Here is a 12,533-nt window from a genome sequence, read left to right as displayed (position 1 = left end):
CTGGGTGACAGAGTGAAACTGTATCTTAAAAAAAAAAAAAGAAAAGAAAGAAAAAAGAAAACACTGGAGAAAACGTTGGATTTTACAATGTAATGTCTGAGTCAGTTAGTCTACCATTTCATATACAAACTCATAACTAATTATAAACAGAGATGGAACCATTGAAAGCTTGCAAACTTTAAAATTATATTCATATAATTAAAATATAAGTAATAATTTATATTCAATTAAGAATAAATTGGGCCAGGCGCAGTGGCTCATGCCTGTAATCCCAGCACTTTGGGAGGCCGAGGCAGGTGGATCTTGAGGTCAAGAGATTGGGACCATCCTGGCCAACATGGTGAAATCCCATCTCTACGAAAAATACAAAAAAATTGGCTGGGCATGGTGGTGTGCACCTGTAGTCCCAGCTACTTGGGAGGCTGAGGCAGGAGAATCACTTGAACCCGAGAGGCGGAGGTTGCAGTGAGCCAAGATCACACCACTGCACTCCAGCCTGGCGACAGAGCAAGACTCCGTCTCAAAAAAAAAAAAAAAAAAAGAAAAGAATCAATTGATTTTGATATCTCAAGGAAAAAAAAGTGATGCTCCTCTTTGTCTGCAGGGCAGAGGTGTAGTTGTCAGGCAGTCTCCTCAAATAAAGCCAAAACTGCTATTATATGAGCTTTTAGGAAGGCTGGCCTTCAGGGATTGAGGACTTTCAGAAGCAGCAGAGTTGAAAGATTGATGGACTTTCAGGTGCGTTAGTGTAACTGCAACCATTTACCAACTGGCTTTCATAAACAGGATTACTGACAGGAGGCACTTGCGGATTAGTTGTTGCCAGCAGCCTGGGGCTGCCACTGATTGACCGTCTTTAGTACTGGGCCTTACCCACATTGGAAAAATTTTAGAAGCTTGGCCTAACAATGATTTGCTTTGTTTCTGGTTAATTACTGGGGTGAAGCTTTTGCCGACTAGCTGACTTTTAAAGCATATGTAAGCATCCCGAGTTATCTCTAATTTTTCTTTTTTTTTTTTTGAGACGGATTCTCGCTCTGTCGCCCAGGCTGGAGCGCAGTGCCGCGATCTCGGCTCACTGCAAGCTCCGCCTCCCGGGTTCACACCATTCTCCTGCCTCAGCCTCTCCGAGTAGCTGGGACTACAGGCGCCCGCCACCACGCCCGGCTAATTTTTTGTATTTTTAGTAGAGACGGGGTTTCACCGTGGTCTCGATCTCCTGACCTCGTGATCCGCCCGCCTCGGCCTCCCAAAGTGCTGGGATTACAAGCGTGAGCCACCGCGCCCGGCCAAGTTATCTCTAATTAATGGTGGTTTCTTGTTTATGATTATGGATTTGGGGCAGAGATAAATTTTTTCCTTACTTGAACATAAACCAGCAACTTAATTCTCATTCCCCATTTTTGGTTTCCCAACAGCCAGAATTTGTAAGAAATCATATGCTATGGTTTGGTTGTTTGTCTCTTCCAAAGCTCATGTTGAAATTTAATTCCCAATGTTTGAAGTGGGGCCTAATGGGAGGTGTTTTGGTCATGAGGGCAGGTCCTACATGAATGCTCCCACTTGAGGATGTGTAAATTCTCAATTAGTTCCCAAGAAAGCTGGTTGTTAAAAAGAGCCTGACACACTCCGCACCCACTGTCCTCCTCTCTTGCAATATGATTTCTTCGCATTGTAGGTCTCTTTCATTTTCCACCATGAATAGAACCCGCCGAAGACTCTCACCAGATGCAGATGCCCAATTTTAAACTTTCCACACATCAACATTTTGAGCCAAATAAACATTTTTTTCTTTATAAATTACCAGCTTCAGGTATTCATTTATAGCAACGCTAACTGGACTAAGACATCCTAAGTATTATCTAGATATTTGTTTGTGAGGATATGATTTTCAACTCGTGTTGCCAATGAGTAATTTAACGGCCAGTTACAGTCTGAGTAAAATGTGTCTTCCACTGGTGATTCTTTGTGATATATTACAACCAGCTGATATGTAGGATATGTAGGCCATTCTGATAAGTAAATACAGAATTCAGGAAAAATCGTTAAATATAGGTCATATTCTTAAACTGTGCCCAGGTCTTAATTCATAATTAGCAATGACACAGAGAGGTCACTGCCACCAAAAGAAAAGATTAATGTTACAGTTGCCCTGGAAATAAGAGGCACTGAACACCACACAGGCCACAAGAAACCTTATTACATACAGAGACTGGAAAGCAGAAAGAGAAAAGAGAGTAACTGGAAGTATGTCTTTATAACTAAAGTGGCAGAGAATGATGAGGTAGAGATACCATCAATGGGCAGGAAGGAAAAACATACCTTAGTGTTTGTGGCTGGGGGGTTTTTTATGAGTTTCATGCACTTGAGTAAGTGGCTTGCAAGAAAAAAAGTAAACAACTTTGGTTCTATTAGTTTGACCCTGTGATTAATGAATATCAAACAGACAAATACAGAATCTAAGAAAACACAGAACAGTCCTCTATACACATAGCAGCTGGGAAACCTATTCCCAGTGTGTCCCATGCACCTATCATTGATCTGAAACCCAATACATATGTGCTCATTGAACATTTACTAGAGAAGTAAATACACATCATCACACAGCTTCTCTGTTCATTTTTTTTTTTTTTTTTTTTTGAGACGGAGTCTCGCTCTGTCGCCCAGGCTGGAGTGCAGTGGCGCAATCTCGGCTCACTGCAAGCTCCGCCTCCCGGGTTCACGCCATTCTCCTGCCTCAGCCTCTCCGAGTAGCTGGGACTACAGGCGCCCACCACCACGCCCGGCTAATTTTTTGTATTTTTAGTAGAGACGGGGTTTCACTGTGGTCTCGATCTTCTGACCTCGTGATCCGCCCGCCTCGGCCTCCTAAAGTGCTGGGATTACAAGCGTGAGCCACCGCGCCCGGCCTGTTCATTTTTATCTTGTGGCAAGTCTTTCAGTTTATCATCTGTACTTACCCCTCTAAGCAGTTAATGAGCAGTGTTTTCAAGTGTGTAAAAAAATTACATTTTGGAAACAAAAGCATAGTGTGTCCAAGTGTCCAGCAGAGCCACAGGTTCAACTTCATTCTCTGACTTCTCAGAATTTGCTGTCTCTCACTCAAACATTGAGATCTTATCTTTTTCTCACATCACAGATCGATTTCTCTAGGGCTTCTGTTTTTTTTTTTTTCTTTTGGCGTAACCTACATAATTACTAATAGATTTCAGTAATTTTTTTTTACTTCACAAGTGTTTTTGACATTTTGACTCCCTGTGCAAATACAGTTGTAAACACAGGTGAAATTTTAAATCACTTCTGAGGAAGAAGATAACACCATGGAATTCCACACCTTTTTTGAAGATGTGCATATGCTTCAACTATGAAAATGGCAGACAATGTCCTGTCCAGAAATGGCATGTATCAGCTGCTCTTGAGAAATAAAAATAAAATTCTAAGCACCCCCTAACTGACTGAATGGATGCCTTGTTGACCATGAGAACCCTAGAATAACTTTGGAAGCTGAATTCACCACTATAGAGGAATGGGAAATCAGACACACCTCATTATATCCCCTACCTCACTACAATCATTAGGTTTTCTTCCCGAAAGGCTAAATAGAAATCACCCTTTTCAGAAGACTACTAGCTTGTCGTCCAAGGTACAGAACAGAGAGAAGATGAGATTATTCATTCCTTCATCCTTCTCTGAGACATCTGCTTTCTCTATTCCCTTTTCCCCTCACGTGTTTACTCTATCTTATGTAAAATGTAGATTTACTGGACACTAACTAAAGTTTCACATGTCTGTAATCATTTGTCTCACTGCCAACCCCTCTTCCTTTTTAAGGAAAATGTATGATAAATACTAAACCTCCTAAGAACCTCTTTGGAAAAATCAGCCACAGATGCTTCTGTGACTTACATTTTTTCTGGATGTGCCCTTAGGCTGGTCCAGTAAACCTCCATGATTTGTGACTTATGCCTCAATCACTCATTTTGGTCGTCACTCTCATTTTCAGATAGGATTGTGATTCTTAAAATAAATGAAAAGTATCTCAGATATGAAGTAATAAGTATTATTAGAATAAAAGCGTTGCATCCTTCGTAGGAACACAATTGCTGACTCTGCAGTCAGGTAAGATGTCTTCTCTTTGATCCAGAGGCATAGCTTCACCCTTTCAACCTACTTCAGTGTCTCCTGCCATCCTTCCTACAAATTCCAGTCCATAGCCCTAACTGTGTAGTCTTTCTTTCTTCTTCTGGACCGAACATATTGAAGCTTACTAAACAGACGCCAAAGCGTAACTGTATGTGTATTTGAAAAAGCAATAATATGGCTGGCAGGCATGAGTAGCGGCAGACTGCCTTTATGGTATGGGGTGTCTCTTTGGACGTGTAGTTATTGGGAATTAGCTGTGCTTAATAGAGTCTTAAATAATAAGTTGGTAACATTTCTGTAAATATCCTACACTACAATCCAAAAAAATACCGTATGTTGCCTTTAAGAGCAAGCCAAGCCCCCTCCTGTCTTTGGAGTCGGGGACTCCGTTTCCCAGCTCCCCTGACAGTGCCACTGGGCCTTTATCTGCCATATAAGGACTGATTAACGCTCTAAGACAAGTCCGGAAGCGGCGTCGAAACTTCATAACCCAGAAGACACTACAGCTCTCGGCGGCACGACTTACCCAATAAAGGCTTAGAAGGTGACATTTGCGTGCGTGCGTGCGCACCGTTGGAAGGCGGGACTTCCGCCGTCCTCCTGGTAGTGGTCGTTTTGGTTCTCTCTGGTGTTTCACCAGCTCCGGCGCTGTCTGACGTCACCGAAGTGACGGAGCGGAAAAGCGCGAGAAGCGGCTTGGTTCCCACCGCGGAGAGGTGGGAGTGAGTCAGCTGACAAGCGCTAGGGACAGTGGTGTCCTTGTCTTGCCTTCGTCGCCCCCGCCCCGCTCTTCCCTGGCTGGGCTGGCGGAGGCCTTGCTGATGAACCTGACTGAGGTGGGTGCCCCGTCCCAGGCTCCCCCGCCCGACCAGTCCTCCCAGTGCTGAAGCCCCCTGAAGGGGCCCTGCAGGTCAGGCCCCTTGTCCCGAAGAGAGGGGCGTTCCTGTGTGGGGTCCCCGTATCAGCCAATTTGATGCAGCCTCAGAGCTCCTGTCAGGGACCTCAGGTTCAGGGCATGGAGGCGCTGCCGAGTGGGCTGTGTTGGAGCGTCAGGGGTGTGTGTTGTTTCTGCGGGAAAGAGAGGGTTTTGTGAATTCTCGCTTGGAATGGCAACCTGAGCAGCCAGTAACCATGGACGGTTGTCAAGGGAGGCACAGTTGGAGGGGGCAGGTCCAGAGTTCGAAATTTCAAGTTAGGAAAACGAGGTGAGGAATGGACACAGGGAGGCTGGCGAAAAGGCCCTGAGGCCACTGCAGTAGACCCAGGAGAATTATGGTTGGGGCTGGACCAGTGACAGTAGAGGGAGATGTGATGAGATTCTTCATAGGCCTGAAAGATAGGACCGGTAGGTTTTCCTGGTGCTTCAGTTATGTCTGAACAAAGGCAGTGAAGAACCGTTTCAAGTGTTTGTTTTGTTTTTTGTTTTCTGTTTGAACGTTTGAAAGAATGGAGTTGGGGAAGTCAGCATAAAGAGCAGATTTCCGGGAGAAGGTCACAGGTTGGATTTTGGACATGGTGATTCTCAAATGTCTCAAGATGGATACGTCACACAGGCAGGTGGACATAAAGGTGTGTCTGAGGAAGGGGATTGGGTTGGCGATACCGGACGGATGGAGGGCGTGGACTGGGCCAGAGAATGGTCTGAAGATCAGAAAGAGTAGGGAGGTCTCTGGGGTTTTTTTTGTTTGTTTGCATAAATTTAAGGAGTCAAGTGCAGTTTTGTTATATGGATATATTTGCATAGTGGTGAAGTCTGGGCTTTTAATGTATCCATCGCCTGAATAATGTACATTGTATCCATTAAGTAATTTCTCATCACTCATCTTCGTCTCATCCTTCTACCTGTTTGGAGTCTCCATTTTCTGTCATTCCACACTCTGTGTCCATGTGTACACGTTATTCAGCTTCTACTTATAAGTGAGAACATTTGGTATTTGACTTTCTGTTTCTGAGTTGTTTCATTTAATAATGGCCTCCAGTTCCATCCACATTGCTGTAAAAGACATAGTTTCATTCTTTTTTTTTTTTTTTTTGGGTTTTTTTTTGTGTGTGTGGCCTAGTGGTATTACCTTGTGTATATATATGCCACATTTTCTTTACCCAGTCATACATTGATGGACAGTTAGGTTAATTCCCTATCTTTGCTGTTGTGAATAGTGCTGTGATAAAAATACATGTATGTTTTTTATATAATGATTTCTTTTCCTTTGGGTAGATGCCCAGTAGTGGGATTGGTGGATTTAATGGTAGTTCTATTTTCAGTTATTTGAAAAATCTTCATGCTGTTTTCCATTGAGGTTGTACTTATTTACATTCTCACCAACAGTGTATAAGCTTTTTCTCTTCTCCATATCCTGGGCAACATCGGTTATTTTTTGACATTTAAATGATAGCCATTCTGACTGGTGTAAGGAGATACTGTGGTTTTAATTTGAATTTGTCTGATGATTAATGATGTTGAGCATTTTTTTATATGCCTGCTTGCCATTTATATGTCTTCTTTTTGAAAAATGTCTGTCATGTGCTTTTTTTTTTTTTTCGAGATGGAGTCTCGCTCTGTCGCCCAAGCTGGAGTGCAGTGGCGTGATCTTGGCTCACTGCAACCTCCACCTCCCAGGTTCGTTCAAGCAATTCTCCTGCCTCAGCCTCCCTAGTAGCTGGGATTACAGGCGCCCACCACCACACCTAGCTAATTTTTTGTGTTTTTAGTAGAGATGGGGTTTCACCATGTTGGCCAGGCTGGTCTTGAACTCCTGACCTCAGGTGATCCACCCGCCTCGGCCTCCCAAAGTGCTGGGATTACAGGCATGAGCCACCGCACCCAGCCCTGTGCTTACTGTTAATGAGATTTTTTGTTGTTGTTGTTTTGTTATGTTTTATTTGTTTGTTGTTGAGTTCTTTGTAAATTCTGGATATTAGTACCCTGTCAGATGCATAGTTTGCAAATATTTCATCCCATTTTTCAGGTTGTACATTTACTTGGTTGATTAGTCTTTTTGCTCTGCAGAAGCTATTTAGTTTAATTAGGTCCTATCTGTCTACTTTTGTTTATGTTGTTTGTGCTTTTGAAGTCTTATTCATGAATTTTTTGCCTAGACCAGTGTCCAGAAGGGGTTTCCCTGAGTTTTCCTTTAGTATTTTTAGTTCAGGTCTTATATTTAAATCTTTGATTCATCTTGAGTTGATTTTTGTATATGGCAAGAGAAATTGGTCCAGATTCATTCTTCTTCATATGGCAATCCAGTTTTCCCAGCACCTTTTGTTGAAAAGTGTGTCCTTTCCATAGTGTGCATATTTGTTGCCTTTCTCAAAGATCAGTTGGCTGTAGATATGTGGCTTTATTTCTAGGAACTGTGTTCTGTTCCATTGATCTGTGTGTCTATTTCTGCAGTCAAATGCTTTACCACTGAGCTATACATCTTATGTGTCTATTTCTATACCATTACCATGCTATTTTGGTTACTACCAACTTGTAGTATAATTTGAAGTCAGATGGACTTAATTTGAGGGAAATCTTGAGGTTGTCATTTCAGGTGGGCTCTGTGTTGAGAGAGCAGAGGGCTGAGACTTAGGGACCAGACCATTGGTGGCTCCACAGACATCATACTCTGTCCAGAAAGGTGGAGACCTGGCATAACAGGGATTCTGGATTGCATCTGTAAAAAGGGAGGCCTAGACTGGGTAAGCACGTAGCCTGGGATGGAGGCTGAGGTGTGAGGTGGTTTCGATCCTACACCTGCAGGCTTGGTTGACCCTCAGGGCCACTCTCTGCTGAACAAGAGAAATGTTATTGAGGCTGGTGGAGTAGCTGGGTTCCAGATCAGAGCACTGCTTTTTCCCCTTCTCTACATGTCAGGGCAAGAGGGGGTGATCTACTGCTCCAGCCAAGGTCTCCTGGCAAGCTCACTTTAGAAGATTATGTAGCAGGTAGACCTGGTTGCAGAAAGGACCAGTACCTGACCTGCCTACTCTTCCCTTCTCTGTAACTCATTAACTTAATAATGTATGAAACACTTATTGATTTAAACCCCAATTAGACAATATCTTTGTAAGTGTGTGCAAACAGATAGGCAGTTAATAGTGAAGTCATTATGTTAAATTTCTAAAAGTGAGCTGGGTGCGGTGGCTCACACCTGTAATCCCAGCACTTTGGGAGGCCGAGGCGGGCAGATCACCTGAGGTCGGGAGTTCGAGACCAGCCTGACCAGCATGGAGAAACCCTGTCTCTACTAAAAATACAAAATTAGCCGGGCGTGGTAGCACACGCCTGTAATCCCAGCTTCTTGGGAGTCTGAGGCAGGAGAATCGCTTGAACGCGGGAGGCAGAGGTTGCAGTGAGCCAAGATCACGCCATTGCACTCCAGCCTGGGCAAGAAGAGCAAAACTCTGTCTCAAAATAAAATAAAATAGAATAAATAAAATTTCTAAAAGTAGTTCATAATTGGTTTGATGTTAATTTATCTCGTTTGCTTTCCTTGGAAAAAGTTAGTATCGCATCCTCTGAAATCTTAAGCTAAAAACATACATGAAAATTTCAAAACCCCACTCTTTCATTTGCATTGAACTCATGTACAAAACCATTAATCTTGGACCATAGCAGCTGATATATATAGTATATGCTACTGATGTTTGATACTAATATGAGCCCTGTGAGGGGGCAGCTATTCTTGCAATCTGTTTACAGATGGGGACACTGAAGCTGAGGTGGTTTCAGTTCTTTTCCATGGTCACAGAGCTGCAGCACTGAGGCCTGAGGAACTTTATTCAATGAATTGAGATCAGTTTGCTCCCAGGCAGGGCAGACGAGGTGGTGGTCCATCTGAGCCTGAAGGATCCTTCCATGGCTGTCAATTTCTCATGGCCTTTCTCTTCCCTCAGGGTCCCCGGTGATGGCAGAAATGGACCCTACACAGGTGAGTAGAGTGTTTCCTACCATTCACCCACCCTGGTTATCTCCCAGATGGTTTTGGCAGGTGACAAAACCTCTTTTCCTGTCTTTCTCTTATGTCTGAAGAGTGGGTGGTTTCACCAGTTTCAGTATTACAAGTTGGCTGCTGGGTTACATAGACTGGTCCCTGTTGTTGAGAAGTGATCTGATAAGATATGTTAGGGCCTCTTGGGCACAGGATTCAGAATGTTTCAATGTTTGGAGGAGAGACTGAGCTGGGTTTTTAGGTAACTGCAAATGTCTGTTACATCTGGTAGGAATAGGGAGCAGAGTGGGAGGTGGCTAGAGACACGCAAACATCAGGCCTGGAATGACAGCCTAGGTCCTGGGTCTCTAATCTAAGGGAAGTGGGAGATGGGGAAGATTTGAAGCAAAAGAGGTAGTGATAGGACCCTAGTTTAAGAGACTTTCTTTGGCTTCTGAGTGGAGGACAGACTGTGGAGGTGAGGGTAATGGCAGGGAGATCTGAGAGGATGCTCCTGCAGCAGTCTAGGTGGATGTTGGTGGTGGCTTGTCAAGAGCAGTCATAGCTTCAGTTTTAACTAGAGCTGCCCACATTTTATGATATAGAGAGTGAGGCAGCTGGGGAGGTGGGATAGAAGGGGAATCAGGAGTGGCTCCATGGTTTTTGTTTGGAAGCATAGATGCTCCATCAGCTAAGATGGGAGAAGTCAGCAATATTAGGAATTTTCAGAGTGAGTATGAGGAGTCAGTGTTTGTTCAAGCCACAGATGTCTCAGAGACTCCTGGTGGAGGAGTTCAGGTTGGAGACGTCCACACTACGGTGGCTGTCGTATGGACCAGGATGAAGCCATGGATTCAGTTTAGGTGACAGCATCTCTAGGTTATGGTGGCAGTGCTGTTCGAAGACAGAGAATTGGAATGGGGCATGAGAACTGGGTCTCTTACTGGGTGCCTATGTGGTGGTGGAGGAGTCACTAGACAAATGAGGGAATGGAGTGTTTGTGGGGATGAGTGTATGTGAGATGGTGGAGTACAGGAGTGAGAAAGACTTCTGAAGGAGAGTGGACATTATGGGGTTGCTGAGGGGGGATAATAGGGTGAGACTGGAGAGTTGCTAAGTATCAGTTGGGAGGAGGTGAGGATGGGAGTTGTATTAATCCGTTTCCATACTGCTGTAAAGAACTACCTGAGACTGGGTAATTTATGAAGAAAAGAGGTTTAACCTACTCACAGTTCTTCAGGCTTAACAGGAAGCATAACTGGGAGGCCTCAGGAAACTTACAATCCTGGCGGAAGGTGAAAGGGAAGCAAGGCACATCTTCCCATGATGGAGCAGGAGAGAGGGAGAGAATGAAGGGGGAAGAGCCACACACTTTTAAACAACCAGATCTCGTGAGAACTTACTATTATGAGAAAGGCAAGGGGAAAATATGCCCTCATGATCCAGTCACATCCCACCAGGTCCCTCCCCTGACACGCGGGGATTACAATTTGACATGAGATTTGGGTGGGGACACAGAGCCAAACCATATCAGGAGTGGAAATGTGGAGGTCAGTACAGCTGGGCTTGGAATGAGGTTTTAGTGGAGAGCAATTTTCCTGACTGTTGATGGGACAGAGTGTACCATGAGGCAGGACACAGCTGAGAGTCTGTGAAGTCCTCACATGGTTTGGGCAGCTGACAGTGAAGTGAGAAACAGGGCCATGTAGGGAACCTTCAACCCAGGGCTTAGGGCTGCCCCCGGTGCTAGGGGACTTTGGTGTTCTAGGACAGGACTAGGAGTGAATTGGATGCTGAGCATATTTGCCGTGCACCACCTGCTTTCCGTGTGCAGAGTGGCCTGTTAGGAGGTGAAGGAAATGCCTGTGGTGTGGGCTGAGAGGTGTCTGTGGAATTGACAGGAGTGGAGGTATGAGACATGGGATTGGAGGGCTGTCCAAAGAATGATGTGCAGGCAGGAGGAGTGTGAATGGAGGGCCCCATGCCCTAGCCCTGGTAGCTCAAGGGAGGAGGATGAGTCTGAGTTTGGTTGTCTTGGGAGGCAAGATCTGGGTGACTCCATGCAAACTGGCTGGCAGGAGAGGATGGATCCCCCTGTGGGAGGCCCACATCCTAGAGGGTGCTTTTCCACCTTGTCCTTCACCTGTTTTCTCTGTGTGCTGGACACGGTAGCCAATGGAAATGGGGAGAGAAAAGTCACTCATGCTACCTGGATGTGGTTTCTCTTCCACATTGGGAGGGTGTGGAAGAGATTGAGCAAGGAATGGAGGTGTAGGGGACAGCGATGAGATCCTGGAGAGAGAAATGTAGCAGTCATTTTACCCATTGGGTTTTAATTTATGGATGTGAGTGATTGATGCTGGGGACAGGCCAATGACTGAAAGAAGATACTTATTCCTTGCATTTCCCCAAGGAGGGTACATACCACATAACACAGGGCCACATGGTGAGGCACCAGATTTGGTCAGGAGGAAAATTGGAGTGAGGGGAAAGTTTAGTCCACAGATGCTATTGGGGTTTGCAAGGGAAAGCAAGGCAGGGCTGGGTGTCAGGATAGTTTGGCTAGTTTAAATAATTCCAGGACACCTGGGCTATTGGGACTGTCCCTAGTTTTGCAGTACCTGGCCCTGGGTTGATTTAGAGCACGGGAAAATATTGGCTTGGTTTGAGAATGTGGGCCCAGGGTGGTAGGGGAGATGGAAACACATTTGGCTGTTAGTTTGGCCCTGTGTTTAATGGGTGGTAAATATAAGTAGAAAATAGAGAACTTAAGTAAATACAGCTTGAAAAGAAGCTGCTTATGTATTCATCTTTCCCAATTTGGCAGGGCCGTGTGGTCTTTGAGGACGTGGCCATATATTTCTCCCAGGAGGAGTGGGGGCACCTTGATGAGGCTCAGAGATTGCTGTACCGTGATGTGATGCTGGAGAATTTGGCCCTTTTGTCCTCACTAGGTAAGGCCCTCACACTTGCCCAGTATCCCGGGTTGGGCTGTGTTACCCCTTTTTACCCAAAGGCAGCTCTGCGTTTCCCACAGTGAGACTGTGGGTGCTGCTTCTTTTCCTTGTTTCTTGGCGTATATGCTGTGGGAGGCAGGGCTGGGCTGTGTGTTTTGTACCCCCTGTTTCCTAGCATCCCCGTCCCTGCTGCTCTGAGGCTTACAAGAAAGGGCTCAGAAGCCAAAAATGTTGAATTTGGCATAGAGACCCCACCAGCCTTGTCTGTCTCTGGTCAGGTTACTCTGTCCAAACACATGAGACCTGTGTTCTGTTGTCCCCTTTCTCTTGCTGATATTTCTTGGTGCCTTCCTGTGCTCGGAATTTCAGGCACTGCTCTGATCACTAATTTTGGGGACTGCTCAGTTGACTGTGCAGGACGCAGGACTCTTCTGTGAAGTTCTTCTGATTATAGAATGTGGGATGCCGTGGGCTTGATCTCTCTGGGCATGTGCTCTTTACTCTTTTTCTCTTTCTTTCC

The 12,533-nt window shown here is 45.0% G+C and overlaps 2 protein-coding genes across 4 annotated transcripts in view; both read left to right on the top strand.

Annotated features, from left to right (window-relative positions):
- The first annotated feature begins 4,735 nt into the window (after positions 1–4,735).
- ZNF548 (zinc finger protein 548) overlaps positions 4,736–12,533 on the top strand; it is a 13,556-nt gene continuing 5,758 nt past the window's right edge. The window contains exons 1-4 of one of the 3 annotated variants that reach the window (XM_055239858.2): positions 4,736–4,979; positions 5,589–5,712; positions 9,022–9,056; positions 11,884–12,010. In XM_055239858.2, the coding sequence (XP_055095833.2) occupies positions 4,965–4,979; positions 5,589–5,712; positions 9,022–9,056; positions 11,884–12,010 (301 nt within the window). In that variant the 5' untranslated portion in view covers positions 4,736–4,964. Of the gene's footprint in view, positions 4,980–5,586; positions 5,713–9,021; positions 9,057–11,883; positions 12,011–12,533 lie in introns of those variants that run through there. The other 2 variants (XM_055239861.2, XM_055239864.2) reach the window with 2 other exon arrangements.
- The window catches only part of ZNF17 (zinc finger protein 17), a 25,062-nt gene continuing 24,409 nt past the window's right edge, over positions 11,881–12,533 (top strand). The window contains exon 1 of the mRNA XM_055239814.1: positions 11,881–12,010. The gene's annotated coding sequence lies outside the window, so the exon portion shown is untranslated. The remainder of the gene's footprint in view (positions 12,011–12,533) is intronic.

Source organism: Symphalangus syndactylus, chromosome 13 (assembly GCF_028878055.3).
Source record: "Symphalangus syndactylus isolate Jambi chromosome 13, NHGRI_mSymSyn1-v2.1_pri, whole genome shotgun sequence".
Lineage (NCBI taxonomy): Eukaryota > Metazoa > Chordata > Mammalia > Primates > Hylobatidae > Symphalangus > Symphalangus syndactylus.
The sequence above is the reverse complement of the archived record's forward strand: the minus strand, read 5'-3'. Positions and strand labels throughout refer to the sequence as shown.